This window comes from Mauremys reevesii, linkage group 1, assembly GCF_016161935.1.
Source record: "Mauremys reevesii isolate NIE-2019 linkage group 1, ASM1616193v1, whole genome shotgun sequence".
NCBI lineage: Eukaryota > Metazoa > Chordata > Testudines > Geoemydidae > Mauremys > Mauremys reevesii.
This window is the reverse complement of record NC_052623.1, coordinates 204536551-204557860: the sequence shown is the minus strand read 5'-3', so window position 1 is coordinate 204557860 and position 21310 is coordinate 204536551. Positions and strand designations below refer to the sequence as shown.

The following is a 21310-nucleotide window of genomic DNA, read 5'->3' as shown; positions in this document are numbered from 1 at the left end:
GGGCATCCATGTGTGCCCGCCTACTGGCTGCCGGACAAGCAGCCGCTGAAATGCCGCTGAGAAGTAGCAATGTCAAGAAGCGCTACCGCCGAAATCCTGCCGAATTTCGGCGGCATTTCGGCAGCGACGCCTCTTGACATTGCCGCTTCACGGCGGCATTTCGGCGGCTGCTTTTCCGGCGGCCACAGTCCTTGGCGGCTAGTCGTCTAGCGCCCGCCCCACGGAAAAGGTTGGGGACCACTGTACTATACAATATACATACTTAGTGGGAAGGAGGCACCTGGTAATTAATGATGCTGAAAGATCTCTGGATCAGTGGACAGCAAGGAGGGTGGTGTGTTTTCAGAGGTCTGTCCCATGGGGCAACCAAGCAACCACATTCTGTATAAGCTGGAGCTTTTGCATTTTATCCACCTTCAGCCCCAGAAACAGTGAGTTGCAATTACCCAGTTTGGAGGTAATGGATACATGGATCGCTCTGGCCAGATCCTCATCTGGAAGAAGGGATAGTTTCTTAGCAAGCTGGAGGTGGAAGAAGGCTTTTCCTTTTGTTCAGCATTGATGCTTCCTGATCACCTAACAGTGAGGCCAAACGCTTACACTAGCAGTGCTTTAATGGTATAGCTATACTGAAAAACACTCCTGTATGGACCCAGCTTACCTTGGAAAACCTGTGCCTTTGCCAGTATAGCTTATTCCAGCCTCCCCCCCCCCCCAACCCCTTTAGTGATGAGATAGGGCCCCCAGGTTTTGCCTCATTTTGGTGAAAAGTGGCTGGATGCCTGTGATGGACAGATCATGTGGTGTTTTGTCTTTTATCATTTCCCTGTGTGAGTTCAGTGTAGTGATCATCTCATTTTGCCCACATAGTTGTTGTTGGGGCATTTAGTTCACTGGATGACGGCCATCATATGCTGTGATAGACACCAGTAGGACCCCCCCTGGCTCTTGAAAGGTGTATTGTGGGGGGCGCTGATCATTGCAGCAGTCACAGTGAAGATATGTCCACAAGTTTTGCTTCTGTTGTTCAGGCAGCATCTGGTGCCGCTTTCAGTTGTGATAGGCGGGGCAGTGCCCTGGCTTGGGACAGGCATGATTCCCTGAAAGGCAGGTCACTGGCCACACTGCCTGAGATCCCTGCCATGTGGATGCACGTTGGGGTGAGCTCAGCGGCTGCAGCAGCACAGCCAGCCCTCGTCATGCAAAGCTCACGAATTACAGGCCCCTGAAAAATCATGAGATTGGCTCACAAATCATGAGAGCACAATAATAATAATGAACTAATGCCGGGTGGGTTCTTCACCTCAAGGGGGGTCTCGCTCCCAAGCCCTGGCAGCGCCCGGCACACGCGCCACGAGGCTCAGCCCCGCCCCCGGGGGGGGAGCCTCGCACCAGGCCCCGCCCAGGCGAGTCTGCGCTGCCCAGGCACCTCCCTCCGCCCAGACCATTTGGTTCCGCTTCCCCGTCTACACCCCCCCCGCACGGGTTTGGTTCCGCCCAGCCCCGCCTCCTGCTCTTGTCGCTCCGCCCCTCCCTTATCGTCACTCTCCGAGTCCCGCCCGCTTCTCACCACGGCAAGATGGCGGCGCCCGTGCAGGGGGAGGCGGCGTGGAACCGGTGGCGCGTGCCGTGGCCTGCGAGCAGCGCTACGGTGGCCCTGCCGGCCCAACACCCGGCAGGTAGCCGAGCAAAGGGCAGCGCTGGGGAGGGGGCGCTGGGAAGCACCAGCACCTACCAGCGTCCGCTGGGACCGTGAGGGGAGCCGGCCGGGGCGCGCGTGGGGCTGCGCGGGAAGGATGCTGGAGTCGGGGGGTGGGAGAACTCACCGGGCAGGGTCTGTGGCGATCCCCCTACGTACAGGGCCATTAGCTCTTGCCCTTCCCGGCTGCAGACTTGAGGCAGCAGAGCCTGACTCAGATCGTCTGTGGCTCTGAAACAGCCTGTCGCATATTGCGTGAAGCGTGTGTGAGACTGGGATTGTCAAGGGTCTGGGAATGGTTTTTTAAAGGGTCTGAATTAGTCAGGTTTTGTTCTGTATTTAAACCAGAAACCTTTAGAACTCTGGGACTAAAACTGCTAGAAGTGATCATGATTTAAAAAAAAAAAAACCACCCTCAACTCACTACCTGGTAGTTTTATGTCTATTCCCTTGCAGTTTTAGGAACACAAATCCAAATCTATTGGACTAGCTCTAGTGATGCTGCCTAAACTAGTTGAGTTGCACAGTCCAAGCTAAGTGAAATGGAAAACACAAAAAGTGAGAAGTAAATGACTTAAAAATTCTGTTTTAATGAAACTCCCATGTGTTATATATCATAAGTAAGGACTGTATTGAATGTATTGCAGGCAAGAGTAACAAACTGGTATTTGTTCAAATATATTTGAAACCAAAACAGGTAGTTCCTAGCTTTTATGAAGTATATTTCTTTGGTCCATGTGCTTTGGGACATGGGTTGTTATAATTTATGCTGTCCTAATTTTGTATGGAATAAATAATTAATATCTTCATTTTTTCCTCAGTGAGATGCCTTCCAGCTGTTGTTAAAGGATGTTACAAGGTCAGCATGTTGCTAAAGAGTAAAGCTGTGGATGCAGAAGGAAAAGTTTTACATTCGATCCTTTATGGTTTCCACAACAGAATGGCTCACCATAAAACCTATTTGTCTCTGAAACAGGTCAGCAAGAAGAAGCTTCATGAAATAATTATGGTTGGAATGAGCCTTCTAAATCTCAGTTATAAGTCCATTGCACTTTTCTCAAAATTTCTTTTGAGGAAGAAATTTGGCAGGCTTATTTTCATCCCAAAAGTGTGGGGTTTGGTAGTTTCAAAACACTCTTTGCTTGTCTTTAAGACATTGTAAGTTCCACTGGTTTTTGAACCAAGTGTTGCTCCTTTGTAATCAATAAGAATTCTGCCACTTATTTCCATAAGAACAATATTTAGACCCTTTCTGTTCAAGTTAAGACCCTAATAAATGTAATTAGATGCTTTTATCCATTTCATGCTGCTTACAATTCATGAATAATAGAAATACAAATATCTGTGTTTAATTTATAATGGGTGGGGGAAAATAATCCACAAATTGCCTTTGAAATACAACTTCTACAAATTATGCTTGGGAAAGAACTGAGTTTTTCAAAGCAGCTTTAAAAAGTGAAGCTGAATATATTTGCTGAATATCATCAATTTAAAAAAAAATTGGTGCATTCTATCTAAATATAATAAGTATGCTGCTCATTGCTGTAGCACAATTGAGATTACAACCCAGGCTTTCTGACTTTCTATCTATTCACTTGACACACTGCCTCCTCCTGAAGTTATTTGCATTTTTATTTTTGACAACTTAATTGAATCCTCAAAATAGCAAGATGCAGCCTAGAGTCAGCATTAATCAACAATCTCTGCCCCAGTGTAAATTCCTGTCACAATAATCTCAGAGAGAGATCCCACTACCATTATTCGGATATTTGAATGTACCAATGTATGAGACCCAGAAGGTCCACCTTCTGCCCTGGCAGACCAAGAAGGGGAGATGTCTTATTTAACAGATGACTCTTAGGCTAAAAAACTTGTTTTTCTGAAAATATCCACCCACGGTGTTTGTTCTCTTTTCAGGTAGAACAATGCTTAAAGCGTTTAAATCAGATGAACTTGATGGGCTCCATTCAAGATCTGGCGGAGTTGTGTCCCAAGTAAGTTGCCTGAAACTGTATATCTTATTGCCCATTATCTTGCTACATGATTCATTATCTTGGGCCATGTCTACACTACAAACTTTGGATGATACAAGTTATGTTGGCATAAAGCTGCCATAGATAGTATATTGCTTGTGCATGTGCATATGTGGTTCCTAGCATCGGCTCTTTGCATAAAACTTATCAGGAGTGTTTGTGTTGATGCACAGTGCAGCGCACCATGGTAAGTATCCCAGTATGCAACCTGCCACTGTCCAGCTCACTGTCTCTTGGGAAGTTTTGACAATGCATGGTGGGGCAGAAATGAGTTATGCAGGCATGTCTGGGAGCAAGGGCTCAACTTTTCAGTGTGCAACGGTCTCCATCACAAAATGTATATCCCATAATTTTCTTGTCTTAAAAACAAAACAAAACAAAAAACCATGAAACTGTACAGCCATCTTCACTGTCCACTATCTCTAAAAGAAGCATGGAGCCTGCACAGCTCTGCGCTATTGTCATAAGTGTGGCAAGCACAGGACAGACACAAGATCCTCCAGTATTTGCAGAGCCATATGAAGAACCAAATCAGAGAGGAACATGATGATTTATTGGATGACAGACTGCTGTGGGACATAACAACCTTGAATTGGTTCTTGCTAGTGTCATTCACAGAGCAGCTGCAGATGGTGAAGAGCCACTTCTGGGCCTGAGAAAGGAGCACTGACTGTTGGGATCTCATCGTAATGCAAGTTTGGGATGATGAGCAATGGCTGCAGAACTTTTGGATGTGAAAGGCCACCTTTCTGGATCTGTGTGCTGAGCTCGTCCCATCCCTACAGCGAGAGCTGCACTTACAGTGGAGAAGCACTGTGGAAACTTGCAAGGCTGAATTGCCACCAGCCAGTGGGCTATTGTCATGCAAGCATGCAGGGCCATTAATCGTCTCATGCTACACAGGACTGTGACTCTCAGCAACATGCAGGGCATAGTGGATGGATTTGCATCAGTGGGATTCCTGAACTGCAGTGGAGCAATAGACAGCATGCATCTCCCTATTTTGGCACCAGAGCACCTTGCCACAGAAAGGGCTGCTTTTCAGTGGTTATGCAAGCATTGGTGGATCACCAGGGATGCTTCACCAACATCAGTTGCCTGGTCATGGAAGGAGCATGACACTCACATCTTTAAGAACACAGGACTGTTCAGAAAGCCACGAGCAGGCACTTTCTTTCCCGACCGGTGGATTACCATTGGTGAGTTGAAATGCCAGTAGTGATCCTAGGACCCAGCCTACATATTACTCCTCTGGCTTACAAAGCTGTACACCGGTCACCTCAACAGCAGCAAAGAGAGATTCAAGTATCTGCTCAGTAAGGGGCAGAATGACAGTTAAATGTGCTTTTGGTAGATTGAAGGGATGCTGATATTGCTCACGTACAAGATTGGATCTCAGTGGAAAAAAAACATCCCAGCGGTTACAAGCATCTGCTGTGACCTGCATAATATCTGTGAAGCAAAGAGGGCAAGTTTGCGAGTAGGGTAGGGTGGAATGGCTGTCTGCTGAGTTTGAACAGCCAGACATAAAGGCTGCTAGAATTGCTCAATGTGGAGCTGTACGGCTCAGGGAGGCTTTGACAGAGCACATTAACAGTAAGTTACAGGAATGTGTTGTGGACTGTGCTCTCTCTGGCCCTGCTATTTGGGGTCTGTTAGGAATTGTGTGGTGGTTGGTGTACATCTATGAATATCACACTGCCAGTGCATCTGTTAATTTTGTGGTGCTTGCTGTACATTTGTAATCATTACACTGTAGGTCACTGATCCTCTGAGTTGTTACACTGTACAGTAAACAAATGAGTGCTTTCAGAACTGCTAGGCACTCTGCAGCATATGTTGTGATCTGATAAAGATGAATTATTTTCCAAATAATAGAATTTTATTCATTAACAAGTGCAAAGAAAAATCTGCAATTTAAAAGCAAATACATTAAAAACTAATGGAACAGAACTTAACTAGGGAAAACATAAGAATGGCTGTACCGGGTCAGACCAAAGGTCCATTTAGCCCAGTATCCTGTCTACTGACAGTGTGCAATGCCAGGTGCCCCAGAGGGAGTGAACCTAACAGGCAATGATCAAGTGATCTCTCTCTCTTGCCATCCATCTCTGCCCTCTGACAAACAGAGGCTAGGGACACCATTCCTTACCCATTCTGGCTAATAGCCAGGAAAGAACATTCATGGCCATTTTACCTACGCATACAGTGACCTGTGAAAGCCACAGTTGCTGTATGTGATGCTCTGGTTGTCCTTAATATCCTCTGGGGTGGAATGATAGGGATGTGGCCCAAGATGCCATGTGGAATGTGTGTGGGGGTGTGTGTGTAAGGAGGTGCTGCAATGGAGTTCCCCATGGATTGCAAAGGGAGACGAGCCTGTGACTGTTGAACTTGTAGGTCCAGAAGAGTCTGCAGCATCTGTGTTTGTTGCCATAGAAACCCCATTACGTCCGGCATCTCCCTCTCTTTTTCCTGCTGGGACTCCTGGGCCTTTGTCCTGTCTGCTCTTTCCTTCTCCAGGCTGTCTGCAGTGTCCACCCTCCAAGCCCCTGTGCTCATGGTTTGATGCAGCACTGGCTTGTGGGATTTCATTGAACATGTCACCCCAAGTCCTCTTCTTTCTCCTCCTCATCTGACTCAGGCGTTCAGTGGACGTGGAAGGGCGGGGGATAGCTCTGTATGCCCGCCCTTTGCCTAACTTTACAGAGCAATGAAAAGCAGATAACTACGCTACCTCTCTTTGTTCTTCTGCTGCCTCTTCTAGTATGAGTAAACTAATGAAAAGTCAGTAGCTGTGCCCTGTTAAGTTGGGGGCACTGTCAGTACATCAATGTAATGGGAAATACAGTTACACTTACCTGAGGTTCCCTCCTCTGCATCGGACTTTCCCATGCTCGACTGCCTGGACTGCAGTGGAGTCTTAAACAGGTCCTGATGCTCAGCAAAGCTGGACCCTTGGTCACTTGTCCCTCATCCTACTTCTCTTCCACTTCCTATCATCCTTGCTGTTCATGCCAGGGGCCTGTGGCTCGGGCTCCTTGGAGATATCCATTGTGGTGATGGGGTCTCCGCCAAGTATGGCATGCAGTTCTTTGTAAAGGTGGCATGTCTGCAGTTCGGCACCAGATTGACTGTTGGCCTCCATGACCATCTGATATGCCTGATGTAGTTCCTTCGCTTTCATGTGGCACTGCTGCTCGTCCATGTCGTACCCCTTCTGCATCCCCCATGCAATCTGCTCGTAGATGCCCACTTTTCTACAGCTATTCTGTAGCTGTATCTGCACAGCCTCTTCTCCCTACAGGCCCAGGAGATCTCATATCTCCTATGTAATCTGAGCTGGTGCATGTCTGGAGTGTGTAGCTGTCATGTCCAGCTGGGCAGTTGCACACAACAATGGAGAGCTGCTAGGTGCACTTACCAACTGGGACAATCAGGAGGCTTTAAAGGGGCGGGCGCCTTCCACTCTTTGTGATCCCTAGGCACTGGAGTTTATAATTGTGACCAGAGCGGACAGTGTCAGGCATTGTGGGACAGCTGCTGGAGGACTGTTAGGATTAACATAAGTAATGCAGTGTCTGCACTCGTGCTGCGTCAGCCTTGGTACAGCGACCATGGCTCAATGCCACTTGGGGAGGGGGTGTTACTGTGTTGCCATAACAAGGCGCTTACATAGGTGGGAGACGGATTTAAGAATAGACACGTGCACAAAGGCGCCTAACTTTGTAATGTAGACCAGGCCTCAGTAAGCATTACCTCCAAGCTGCTAAAAACTTCAGAAGGAAATACAAATGCTAAGTGTAACCACTATCTCCTTACCTTTCTGACAATGTAGGAAAAGTAAATCTGAAAATGCAGGGAAGTGCTTAGTTCCCAGCCAGCCTGTGACAGAAGTGGTGGCGGTGAAGATCTTGGGAGGCTGCAAGCTCTTGCTGCGCTTACTGGAGTGTTGCTGCAAAGCATTTGTGTATCCTTTTTCTCTACAGAATGATTTTCTTAAATATCACTTGCTGCCCTCCCCCCATTCAGCTTCATGGTGAGAACAAAACTGGATCTACTGTAGGCTTGTAATTGCTGCTGGACTCAGCCAAGCAATTTTTTAAATCTATTAAAGCAGCTTCAAGTTGCATGCATCTATTTGTGGTGTGTGAAAGTAGAATGAATTATATTGTAAAAATAAGAATGGATTAAAGAAATGTTGTATGTACCTTTAAGCAGAAATAAGAAATGTTGAAATACAGGTGCCAGGAAAAGAAACATTAGGCATAAACAATAACATTAACAGAAGATGGGTAATAGTTAGTAAGGAAGTAAGATATGCATGCCTAGCCCAGGTAAACTTATCTGATTCTGCTTCCTTTGTTATCTTGTTAAGTTCTCACCCTTTATCTGTATAAATAAGATAGTTTGTGTCTTGCATAGTGCTCACATTATCTAAACAGAGTGGTCTGACAAACTGTGAGTCCTGAGTCTAACTTTGACAGGTGTTAGGTGTGAAATTGGTGCTGCTGGCAAGTTTGCCATTGCAGCCCCGAGTCACCCAGTCTTTGGGTATCCCTGGCCTAAACATAGGATATTGCTCCTTGAGGTTTTTTTTTTTAAAGGAAAGTCTCTTTGCTCACTGAGTTCCATTGTACATTGTTATGTTGTTGTCTAACCTTAATCAGCTTAATTTCCAGCCTGTCTGTTAAGCATCTGTGTTTGGAAGAATACATCCTCTTGAACACTGTGGTTTTGGGATTGTTGAGCAGATTATGGTTTGTACATTTTGAAAACTAATCTTTACTGTTTTTTGTCTGTCTTCTTTTCCTTGGGTACTTTCACCAGCAGATGGTGTACTCTGGCCTTTCTGGTTAGTGAGTGTTCTCTTACTGGATATCCTGTAGGATGCTGTAGTAGATGTGAAGTGTGTGTACTTGGCACTTAGCAAATTTCTCTAACATTAACTATACCACAGTCAGGGTGGTTGGAATTATTATTTATTATTATTATTTATTATTAATACAGAGTATTACCATGACACTAATTTAAACATAAATTCCTCTATTAAATCCAAAGGCCAAATGATATTTATACAGCTGCTCCAAACGTGTCTTAAATGTCTAAGCAATAACCACACCTATATAGTAAGATGCAGTTATAAGTATGAATCGGATACTTACAACAGGACTAGACCTGGGGTGCTCAAACCCATGTTGACTGGTTCCAGCTGCACAGGGCAGGTACTCGGAGTGAACCCTCAGCCTGTTATACCTTTTGTTATCAGACCCTAAGTGACTGAAAATGTCTTTTTGATTGAACCAGTTTGAACCACTCTTGGTAACTTGGGTTAAGCATCTGTGTTTGGAAGAATACATCCTCTTGAACACTGTGGTTTTGGGATTGTTGAGCAGATTATGGTTTGTACATTCTGAAAACTAATCTTTACTGTTTTTTGTCTGTCTTCTTTTCCTTGGGTACTTTCACCAGCAGATGGTGTACTCTGGCCTTTCTGGTTAGTCTTTAAGGACTTTTCCTCCTATCTTGTCAGTTACCTTCCAGGTCCAGTTTTTCCAATTATCTCTCTTCCTTCAAGGCTTTTCCACAACTGCTAACAGGACCTGCACTTTACATAAACTGCAAAGCATATATTTTCTTTAGACAAGTTCATTTCACCCTATAGATAGTGTCAATTTGCCACAACATTTTTTAGCATCTGGGATTTTCCAGTAACCAATCTGACCTGCCTCATGCTGAAAATGAAATGGATAGAATGGAGTCTGTCCTCAATGCTCCCGATTCTTTCAGTGAAATCATTGTTCCAGTCTCTTCACATCATTGCTTTGTACACAAAGTGTGCAACTAGATTGAAAAAATGTAGACCCTCTTGCCTGGCATAGCTCCATGTATAATACATTGTATAAGTGCTGTTTGGAACAGGACATTTTTTTCCATTTTCCATTGAAAAGTGTATAATATCAAATAAGTAGGCCCAACTGCATTGAATTGATGCAAAATGCTTTGGTGCATGAAAGAATTCCCATTAAATGGGCTTGGCTGGATGTTACTTGGGAACCTGCTAATTCCCAGGGTTTATGGAAGATCCACTAGATATAATGCTAGGGAAGAAAAGAGGTTTCTGGAGGGTGAGTATTGGATGGAAACTTATAGAGTGGAGCAAGTCTTGTCCTGTTGCTCCGTGCTTAGGGTTGCCAACCCTCCAGGATTGTTCTGGAGTCTCCAGGAGTTAAAGATGAATCTTTAATTAAAGATTATATCATGATGAAACCTCTAGGAATAGATCCAACCAAAATTGGTAACCCTCCCTTAGGCCAGAAACCAGCATTGAGGAAGCCATTTACATTGGGAGGTTAGGCTATTTGTAGGGAAGAACCAGTTTTGAAACACATGCAAGGGTAGGTGGTTGGCGAGAATGAAGTCAGGACCCAGAAGTGTGGGGGGCAGGGGAGGGAAGGGACTTCTTTAGGAGAAAAGGAGAGGAAGAGGCAGTTATGGGATTAGTGTACTTGCTTAGTGAATACAAGTTAAACAGCTTGTGTCTGCAGCTGGCTCATGCCCATGTGTTTATCTTCCCAGGATTCTCTATAGGTGTGTATTACAAAGCCTCATTTCTTTATATGGGGTGTTGTCTGGGTTGCTGCAGGAGGTGTCCAGGACCCAGCAGATGCCTTATATTAAGGGGTTTACCTTCCCTTCTGAAATCACTGAGTTTCTGGGACCCCTTTATTTGGAGATTAAGAAAAGACCTAAAGTACTTGCAACAAAAAAGGCAACTGGATGGCTGAACAAACTGTTTGCAGGGCCTGCAGCAGCATCCAGATGCAGTAAAGAGAGAGGTCCGGCAGCTCCCACAAGGTGCAGCAAGAAGATGACCAACATCCAGCACCCCATTGATATTGGGAAGCCGGTTCTGGTGAAGAGAGCTAACCGAGGTAAAGAGTTCTGATGTAACATTGTTGGTGGGCAGGGCTATGTTAGCAACATGCCCCTAATCCTTAGGTTCTACCTGCATAAAATGGAGTAAATCCTGTGGCTCAGGGATACTACAGGTCCCAGCATTAAATGCTTCATCTTTAGTTTCTCTAGGCCAGGTACATGCTGGGATCTCTAACAGAAGAGTGGTAAGAAGGTGTGCTTTGGCCTACCCTTGTCTTTCACGTCATCTTCTGAAATGTAAAGCTTTGCAGTTTTGTTACTGTTTTTCTGGAAATGTGTGAAGACTTGGGGTGGGGTCGGGGGGAGGGAAGAGTGTTAGGTAATGCTTTGCACTTCCATGGTGCGGTACAGTACAAAATGAACAATTTAAGCCTCTCAGCAGGTCTACAGCTCATTCTTATCATTCCTCCTCCCCATTTTATAGATGAGGGGACAGTGAAGCTAAGTAAACTGGCCAAGTCCCCATATAGCAGAACCTAGATCCTCTGATTCCTAGTTCTGTGCTTTAACCACTAAACATCCCTTCCAGGAGGGGTGATGGCAGAAACCAAAAGCATCGAAGTGCATGAATGGCTTTCTTTATCCACCTAATTTTTCTGGGTTGCTTTCTGTGAGTCTCACTAGCCATTTTGTTCCTTGCATCTAGCTGGCTGAGATGTATCTCACATCTGGATCCTTTGCTCACCCCTCTTAGCATTGCCAGGTGGCAATGCTGAGCCCTGGTGTGAGCCAGTTGTTAGTAAGCAGCTTATGACCCGATGTCTCCTGTATGGCTGTGCAGCAGACTGAACGGCTGAACTGGGGTGAAACTGTGCTGTTACGGAAACGACTCTTACCAAAATGAACTAACTCTTCCCATTTTTAAACAACAATCTTTTATTTCTCTCCCTTCCCAGGGAAGCAGTTGGGATTTGACATCAAGGCCTTACGTAGGCAACTGAAACCGAGAGTCCAAGAGGTTTGTATGGCTAAAATTATCACACGTTGTATCTTTTAAAGAGGACATCAGGGCTCCAAAGGCTTTTTCTGTATGTTTGTGATGGAAGATATTCTCTCCTCTTTGCACTGCCTGTCCCTGGTACTTTGAAGCTAGTGGCTTCCAGGGCTCTTTCCCTGGCTTACCTTATCTTAGTTCCTCAGACTGGCACGGAGGCTTTGTGTAGACAATGTAGTTTTATCCTTTGCTTGCAGATCTGAGTGCTTTACAAATGTGAGTATCGGTCTCCATTTCACGGTTGGTGCTAGAGATGGGAATTGGGACTTAAGTTCATGAAAATTACAGTTCTTCCTCTTAACAACCAGACCACTGCCTCCCAGTGCAGTAAATGATGTTTCTTTAACACTAAGCATCTGAGCGTCTCTCTTGTTGAGGATCAGTAGGACACTAATTTTTTTTTTTAAACACTAATTTCTTCCTTCATCTTTATTTCAGGATGTAGACTTCAGGCTAACACTTACTGATGCAAAAGCAGTGAGATCTCAGCATGCCAAATCCCTTGTGTTGCGGTTTAGAGAAGCCTGCTCTTTCGGAGAACTGTCTGAAGCACTCAAAACAGCCATTCTCTGCTGCAAAAGCAAAAAGTTCAAGTCAGAAGCTTTCTTTCTGGGAACAAAACTTTTGAAAAGCAAACGGCTGCAGCATGTGGAGGCTCAGGGCTGCAGGCAGGTGTAATTTAACATGGATTTGGGGTTTTCAGGGACAACACTTTGCAGTTCTTCAATATATTTTACTATTTAGGTCTTACCTATATAGGAAAGTTGCATTGGTATTACCAAAGTGTTGAATTAAAACTAATGTAGCTAGGCTAGTACAAAACCTTGTGTGGATGCTGTTGTTCTGGTATGAGTGGGGTTTTTTGGCTCATCTTAAATCAATTTTGAACAGGATTAAGATGACAGAAATAAGATATTCTTAAACCAAAGTAAGAGTCCACCAGTGTGCAGTTGCTTAATTAAATCAATTTAATGAAACAGCTGCAAGTTCCTGTGTAGAAAAGCCCTTGGAATGTTCACAGATCTAGAAATGCATTTGAATAATGCATATTATTCTATGAACGCATTATTCTGCTCACTCCTTTGGAGTGAGGCTTTTTTTAAATGAGTGAATGAATACTTTCTACACTGCAGTAAGATGTAAGGGTGGGCGAATACTCTTTCTACCTGGGATGGTGATTTTTTTGCAAGCCTGGGCTTATGATTCTCAAGATGCTTCTATACCTCTGGGTTGTGAGGGAAGAAGGGAAATGTCCAAGTCTCCCAAAGCTGAGGGTTGAATTTTGCCAGAGCGGAAACCATTTTGTCTCTTTTTTCCTCTCACTGAAGAATTGCTTTGTTTTTTTCCCCTTCACCTTAAAGCTTACAGAAAAAACTGGGCTGTGTTAAAGCATCTATCTGCAAATACCTTCTCTCTGGCTTGCAAAAGGCACATTGGCCAAAGCAGTACCGCAGAGCAAGTTCCTGGCAGCAAAGGAAGATCAAACTGTCCAGGTCAAAATCTGTCTCAAAGAAGACTCCAGAGTTTGTTCAACAAAACACTTCCAGCCTTTTTGAAGACAGGATGCCTGGTGCTGTGTCCGTCTTTCCTTCTCAGCAGTGTGAGCATTCACTTCACCTAAGAAAAGCAGGAGACTGTAGTGCTACCAGGCATGTTGAAGAACAAGACAAAGTGGTGACCTCTGAACCTGTGGCGCTGGAAAGAAACCCTGGGCCTACAGTGAAAGGGACTAGTGAGAACGATGATATTGATGACATTTTTGCAGCAATGGGTGTATAACTCTGGTGTGGTGATGTGGGGGTGAGTCACTGTAGTACAGAGGTCCCCAAACTGTGGGGCACCCCCCCCAAGGGTGGCCATGGAGGAACATTGGGGGGGGGTGGGCGCGTGCGGCACAGTGGGGCCCAAGTCAGCCTCCATGGGGAGTGGGGAAGGAGCCCCACCAACCCCACTCCAATCCCTCTGCTCTGGCCCCATGCGCAGCCTCAGCTCTGCACCTATCCCAGCCCTAGTCTTGGCCCCGCCCCAAACCTCAGCCCCTGGCTATAGCTCTGTCCCCAACCCTGGCCGGAGACCCGCACCCAGCTACAGCCCCCTTACCCATGTCTCTCTCTCCACCCATCCTGGGAGCTACAGCCCTGCTCCTGGCCAAGGGGGGGAGGGGTGCACGGCGAGGTGTAAGGCAGGGCACAACTGTGAAAAGTTTGCGGACCACTGCTGTAGAGCTCCAGTCTAGCTTTTTATAACTGCCTTTAGAAGATGGGTTGAGGTCTCCTAAAGGAAACTATTAGAAACATTGTTAAAGTGTTAGTCTCTGTAATCCACATACTTAATTTCCCCACAATAATTGGGGGCTAGTGAGGCTGTACTACAGAGAAGATAGTAGCCCTACTAAATGTTTCTTTGTAAAATGTTATTTTAGAGGAGATATCTCAAATGGACAGTTCAATAAATTGTCATGGGTGAGAGGGTCTTGCTAAGGGAACAGTGGTTTATTTGGGCATTTTTTTTTATCTCATCAGGAAAAGTACAAGGGCTCTAGTCCTACTGCATGATGATGAGACCTGTGGTATAAGTGCTGCAATCACAGAATGTAGCATAAAACACCATGTTAGAAACCAACTAGAGGACAAGATTCCTCTAGCATGTGGAAAGAGCTGGGCCACCTGCTTCTGGCTATCAAAGAAACGCCTCCCTTGCCCTGAGCGAAGATTTAAAATACTTTCTATGTATGTGTTCTTCAAACAAGCCAAGACTATATATATATATACACATTGTCACCCCTTTAATATTTGCTGCTCATACAGAAGCCAAAATGTCTTTGTATTGTCATGATCCTAGAGCCTGGACAGCAGTCTTGTCATTCTGATGCCTGAAGTGTACGGGAGCACATAGCTAGGTACTACAGTGTTGCCTTCAGCCAATGGTTCTCAACCAGGCGTAGGTGTACCCCTCGGTGTACACAGGTCTTCCAGATGGTACATCACCTCATCTAGATATTTGCCTAGTTTTTAACAGGCTGCATAAAAAGCACTAGCAAAGTCTTTACAAACTTTTATACAGAACTTTATACTGCTCTGTATACTATAAACTGAAATGTAAGCAATATTTATTTTTATGAGAAAATACACGATTTTTCAATAAGTGTGCTATGACACTTATATTTTTGTCTGATTTTGTAAGCAAGTAGTTTAAGTGAGGTGAAACTTGGGGGGTACTTAAGGCAAATCAAACTCCTGAAAGGGGTACAGCAGTCTGGAAAGGTTGACAGCCACTGCTTTAAGCTATCAAATTCTAGTGCTTGGCCAGATCTGACATGTAGATCATGCAGCAAGCATGGATTCCTGCTGGTGCTGTGAAGTTTAAGCCCCACTTGTAGGAATGATCCACACAGTAAGTCTAGTGGTCAGGGCTGGAGGCACAATCTAGAATAAGTGATAACCCCAGTTCTGAAAGATATTTGCCTATCTGAAGTGCTGATCATGCTGGGGAAGAGGTGAACTGATGCTTCAGCTTGCACACAGTGTAGCTGAGGCTACTTTAAGGGTAGCAGCCAACTATAATGCACTGAAGTAATCTAGCTGTAGCATTACAAGATTAAAAATAAGTAAGTGTTCTGCCTTCATCCATCAGAGGACATAACTCCAAGGAAGTGGGTTTTACACTGCCAAATACAGGTACAGAGAAGCTTTTCAGTAAAACATTCCATAACACTGCTGAACTTGGCCTAGCCAGAAGCAGCTTTAAGCCCAGCAGGCTATTTTCTGGGAAGGAGACAAGTAACTGAAAATAAGGATGGAGAATACAGGAGGAGCTGACCTGTGGTTTGTCTAGTCTAGTAGCCTCTCTCTATCAGGGACCAGCACCAGCTGCTTCAGAGGAAGGTGCAAGAAGAGCACCAATCAGTTATGAAATATTTAACTTCACTACTGCCCAGGAGCTCCAAATTTTGCCTTTATGTGTATGTACAAATACATATGAAGTCATGGTCCATGCTGAGAAGAATTTAGTTTATGGTCCTGCTGTACAGGCATAGTGTTACTGAATTCAATGGGACTACTGTTCCTAGTTACATGTGTGTTCCTAGGACCAGACCTTAAGTGCCAAGGGAGGGGGGATGATGCAATCTCATTTTCAAGTTCTACATTTTGTGTTTAATTACTTTCTCTGGTTGGTTTCCTGTAGGCATCACAGCAGCGTAAGCACGGAGGAGGTGACCTGGTACAGCAGTTCCCATGATGCCATTGAAATCTTGCCTTTAGCACAATGCCCCAGTGATCTGTTTTCACTTAGAAGAATGTTGGGGGTGTATGGAATACTCTGTTATACAGCACCTACAATGGGCTGCTGGTCCACAACTGGTGCTGCTAGGCACAGACAAAATAATTTATTATAAAGTGCCATGCCTCCTTAAAACCAATCTTTACAATGGTGCCCACAAGAAAGGAGATATAAGATGGGGTAGCTTTGATCTTCCATCCTCTGGGCTACCTTTAAGTATCCTATCTCACTTCTCCTGTAAACACTTCAGCATAGACACACTGTATATTTAACACCAGTGGGGGTGGTGCTGTATAAGTATTCAAATTAAGGTACATTACAGTAAATCTAAAGACTGATGATGATTATTGGGAAGTGGGAAGAGACATGCATGTCTTTGTTCTAGAGATTTCTATTTAATGATACCTGGCTTTCAGAGTAACTACTCAACTCCTGAACCATGCATAAAAGGTTTCCCCTACACAAGTTTTTTGATCTTATTCTTTGCATACAAATAAACTAAAATGTCTACAAAAGTCCTCTAGGCTGTTATTTACAAGGTTAAATGCTAGGTTCAGGCAATAGGCTTGAGTAGTCCTGCAGGGTAATACAGTAGGCCAATCTTAGAAGTTGTCTATTTCTTAGTGGGTTGATTAATAGTTTTTTCCATATAATGGATTCTCACAGCAGAGTGCAGCTAAATCTAGTGAAGGTGAGCCTAGAGTCACAGCTAACTGAAGCAAAATCTAAAAAGTCAGCATCCTCACTAATATCTGGCAGCACACACAAAAAAAGCAAAGCTATTTATATGAAAAAAAATTATATATATTAGCTTAAGACCCCATTGTGGGCCTAAGACTACTGGACATGCAGCATTTTAGTGCAAATAAATTCTTGTTCCTTATGTGGAAATATTCTCACATGCCTGAATATATTTAACATCACAGACTCAAAGCAAGAGAAGTGAATGAACTGTTGAAACATTTTATTGTTCATAAATACCCCCTTATAAAGAGAAGACACAGAAAAGCAAAAGTTTCAATACCTGGGCTAACTTACACTGTATAAACTTCTCCAAACACACTGATGTTGAGGCACTAACTTTTCAATTATTCCTTTGAAATCCACTTAAGGTGGATCAGATGAAGGGTATCTGAGTCTAATGAGAACTGTGCACATTTAGCTTTCAAGTCATCTGGTACATGACAGGCTGCCATAGCTCAAAACAAGAGTTGCTACAAACAAGCATGAACTTCTAGAGCACTTCTAGTTTGAACTCCCTGCCTTTTCTTAAAATAGCGTAAAAGAGCATTATAAAAATATACAAAACATTAAGATACATTTACAGGCTTGTCTGGCAAGTCTAACCAGTAAATACAGCTTTAGACACTCCAGCACAGAGATCCATCAAAAGAAAAACACACCACAAAACCAAAACCAAAGCAGTGGGGGTTAATTTCTCAGTATTGAAAAAAAATGTATAGGGATAACATGTAGCCATAATGTTTACCATCTCTGCACAATACAAAAGCATCAAGATCCATAGTTTGCTTCATCAAAAGCCTTCCTGGCTCGTTTCAGTTCTTCATTCATAGTCAACAGGTCTTTTACTCTAGCAAACTTCCGTGGGTCCTTGCGGATCAAAAATACAATATCCTCAACCTGTACACGACCCTGCCGTCCAATTGACATTGCCTTGTGTGTCTGTTAAAAAAAAAAGTAGTAAATGATTTCACTGAAATTTATGCTCCCTTTTCCCTCTTTTAAGTTACCTTACACACTATTTTTAGATGGTACCCTGGCACTTTAGTTCTAACAAGCTGGGCTTTGCACTTTTGAAGAGGAAACCAATAGTTTCAGAGATTGAAAGCCACCATCCTAGCAAAACTATGGTCAGGAAACCCTTTCTAAGTGGTCCATGAACTACCTTTCACACTAGTAAAAACCAGTCTTTTAAGCAGCAATGTTTCCTACCAGTTATTTACTATTTGCAATACCACAGCAACTATGAGCAAGGTTCATGGACCAGGATCTATTGTGCCAGTCAGTATGCACCCCACTCCAAAACTCAAATAAATAAAATCTGGAAATCTTATTTCCTGGCAACTCTCATATAAGCGCTTCATTTTAAGGTGCTTTGTCATTAAAAAGAAAAAAAGTCACAAAATATATAAAATGCATAAGCCAAGCCTAGTCTGCACCTTGCACAGCTGGTTTGTGCCTTCATTGAGTGTTGTGTGCATGTGTATATAGTGAATTGTCGTCTAATTTGCTGATGACACCAAAATCAGGAGTGGCAGCAAGTGCATCGGAGGAAAGGCCTAACCTGCAAAATGATGTACAGAGACGAGTACTGGGAGTTGCAGTTAGTGAGAAGAAATTAGGTAGTACAGTATAGAAGACTCCTGTACCCTATAGGAGGAGGAGAAACACTGCTCTGTTAAAAAAATGGAGTTCATGAATCCCTGGCTAAGGGCAACAAGGCAAATCTTCCCTAACAATAATAGAAATGGGATCCAATCTCCACACAGAACATTTCCTCCCCCCACCTTTAAAAGTATCATCTAAAAATGCTATATCAACTATTGAATGCAAGAGATTATCAACCTTGGAAGGATAAAGGGTTAGTGACTGCTGGGATGCAAATCAGATGTTTAATCAGCCAGTTACTGGAATAGTTCAAGACCTTTATTAATAGTTGAAACTTCTGTAAGGTTTTTTTTTTTTTTAATTTTAGATCTTTTTAGGGAAAAATAAAAAGCCTACTTTTAGAGTCTTTAGAAAACTAACCCATTCCTTTCCACTGATCATCTTTTTTAGAAAGGGCTTTCCTAACCGCTGTCCAACAAAAAGTTACTTGTTTTTAAATGGACTGCTCTCTCTAGCCATTACAGTCCAGTGAAATCTGCTTAATTTGTTTAATAGAACCTACCATCTCTGTGATGAACTCTATCACCAGGTCTTCAAGAATATCCACTGACTCTGTGTAGGGATTCTGGTCATCTCCAAACCCATACATCATACATCTTACTGGGGAAACAGAAAACATGGATGACTGAAAGAGCTCCCTTGTTCCAGCTATGCGGCACACTTAGCACATGCACTAAATTCTTCAAACTCAAGTCTATAAGTCTGTGCATGCCAAACATGACAGAATTGTGGTAAGAATGGCATGACGATGCCATGTGGATGGGATTATATAGTTAGATAACAATTAGGGATGTAAATATTGGTTTAAAAAGTTAACCGGTTAAACAATTTAAATTATATGGTTTAACTGGTTAACCAAGGTCACTGCTATGGGCCTGGCCCAGCCTAATGGTTAAGGTTGGTTAACTAATGCTTACCCGTTAACTGCTTAACTTTTTACATCCCTAACAACAATGGGTTGTCAACAGAAACCATATTAGTAACAACCATTTGAAATACATACAGTACATGTAGTACTACCAGAACTATGCTTGACAGCAAACTCTAGGATCAGGATACTGGATTAGATGGACCTGGGTCTGATCTAGGGTGGCTGTTCCTATGCTTCCCAAGAACAGTTCCTATAACGGTGATGGAAGTGATTTTTGAACAGGTTCAAAGGGCTTCATTTTTCAGCTGACAATGATTTTCAGCATCCTACATCAGTCACCAGGACTTAACATTAGGTGCCTGTCTCCAAAGTGAATGTGTTGAGGGATCGTATTCCCTGTGGTATGCTGTGGATGCTGGGACTACACAATCCAAATTGTGGATCTTTAATTAGGCAGCAGTACAGCCTGTTGCTTTCATCACAGTTACACCGAGATGTATTACAAGTATTACAAGTTACGTAACAAGACTCCCACAGAGATCCTGGGGCCTGTCACCTTGACTGGCTTATTTTGATTTACAGCTACATCCTCATTTAACAGACTATAATCCCCAGTGGAATGAAGGATGCCCTGGTATGCTGCAAATGCAGCTCTCAGAGAGCCTAGGGTGGGGGGGGTCCTTACTGACCCAGACATAGACAGACATGTTGACTCACACTCTTTGGAGAACAGCCTCTTCCTCTTGCCCTGCCCACCATCCGGGCCTCCTCCGGCTTCCTCAGTGTCCTCTTCAAACTAGGGTGAGGCAGACAGCAGACAGGGAAATCAGACACAGCAACAGAGCAGACAGGGCCAGGTGGTCACACAGCCCAAGCCCCATCCCGCCCCCTCCCCCCCCCCCCAAGGGTCTCCCAAGCCACCCCAGTGTTACAATGTGGGGAATATGTCTAATTATTAATTCCATTTGAGCATGTGAACTGTTTGTACTTAAGACCTGAAGAAGAGCTCTGTGAAACTCGAAAGCTTGTCTCCTTCACCAAGAGAAGCTGGTCTAACAACCAGTGTTGCCAACTCATAATTGTGTCATGACTCTCATCAAAAGGATTGTTTTCCTTAAAGCCCCAGCTCCTGGAGTCAAGTGGATGTGTGATGATTTCAGCCTTAATTCTTAAAGAAGAAAAAGTTTCTAGCCCTTGTGGCTACAGAGAAAGCCTCAAAATGTGACCCCCAGTACATGCGAAAGGCTCAAAAAGCAGAAGGCAAATCAAAAGAACACCAAATCTAGTATTTTTACATAATCTCATGCTTTTTGGTAAGCCTGACCCATGATTTTTGAACATTTGGAGTTGGCAATACGGATTTACCTCAGCCACCTTGACTCTCAATCTCTGTACTCAAAACAGCCTGGAAAGGAGCTTCTAGTTCGTGGCAGAAAACAGACTATGTCAAAAGGCAGCAGAGGTGCTGGAACTAGAGATGCCGCACACCCCCGGCCTTCAAGTGGTTCCCATCCTATCCAGGGTTTACAGTTTGGTTCAATGTCTCTCAACACCCCACTGCTATACACATTGTTCCAGCTCCCTGCTCAGGAGCCCTCCCCGGGCCGGGCAATGGGGGCGACCTGCTAAGCCAGCGACTGTGTATCAGTGGGGGGGGGGGGTAGGAGCTGGGGGGCGGCGGCGGCAGCGGCCAGTACAAGCGAAGCGCCAGGGAAAGGCCCCGGGTGGGTCCCAGACAGAGACACGCTCCCGGCGCCGCTGCAGACGGTCTCCCCGGGTCCCCGCCAGACACAGCAGCGGGGGCGGGGGGAGCCGGTCTCCCTGCGGGGCCCGAGGAAACCCCGGCGCCCCCCAGGGGCTCGCAGGCCTTACGGCCGGGCCATTTCCCCGCTCCCCGGCACCGGGTCCCCCAGGCCCAGCAGCTCCACTCACCAGCGGGTCCTCCTCCTCATCCGCCATAGTCACCGCGGCACATCACTTCCGCTTCCGCACCCAGTACCGCCTGGGCTGTGGGCGGCGCCATGTTGTTGTACGGCACCAGGCCCCGCCCCTGCTGCTTCACATGCCCCGCCCCTTCCCCCGCG

The 21310-nt window shown here is 44.7% G+C and overlaps 2 protein-coding genes across 4 annotated transcripts; one reads left to right on the top strand and one right to left on the bottom strand.

Moving 5' to 3' along the window:
* Nucleotides 1–1546: 1546 nt before the first annotated feature.
* On the top strand, nucleotides 1547–16901 carry NEPRO (nucleolus and neural progenitor protein). 3 transcript variants are annotated; one of them, XR_005591346.1, is made up of 11 exons: nucleotides 1547–1679; nucleotides 2521–2675; nucleotides 3617–3693; nucleotides 7571–7702; nucleotides 8415–8492; nucleotides 10312–10667; nucleotides 11568–11629; nucleotides 12104–12333; nucleotides 13027–13465; nucleotides 14188–14394; nucleotides 15851–16901. XR_005591346.1 is itself a non-coding variant. In XM_039515107.1 (10 exons), exons 1-9 carry the CDS (start codon nucleotides 1580–1582, stop codon nucleotides 13442–13444), a joined length of 1608 nt encoding a protein of 535 aa, XP_039371041.1. In that variant the 5' UTR covers nucleotides 1547–1579; the 3' UTR covers nucleotides 13445–13465; nucleotides 15851–16901. The 3 variants fall into 3 exon arrangements, 2 of the variants coding, with proteins under 2 accessions (XP_039371041.1, XP_039371044.1); XM_039515107.1 differs by lacking the exon at nucleotides 14188–14394; XM_039515110.1 differs by lacking the exon at nucleotides 15851–16901 and having other exon boundaries at nucleotides 14188–14814.
* On the bottom strand, nucleotides 16894–21240 carry TAF13 (TATA-box binding protein associated factor 13). The gene is made up of 4 exons (XM_039515123.1): nucleotides 21159–21240; nucleotides 19944–20022; nucleotides 18858–18955; nucleotides 16894–17629 (listed from the first exon to the last, which is right to left on the bottom strand). The coding sequence occupies exons 1-4, from the start codon at nucleotides 21183–21185 to the stop codon at nucleotides 17459–17461; spliced, it is 375 nt and encodes a 124-aa protein (XP_039371057.1). The 5' UTR covers nucleotides 21186–21240; the 3' UTR covers nucleotides 16894–17458.
* Nucleotides 21241–21310: the final 70 nt, after the last annotated feature.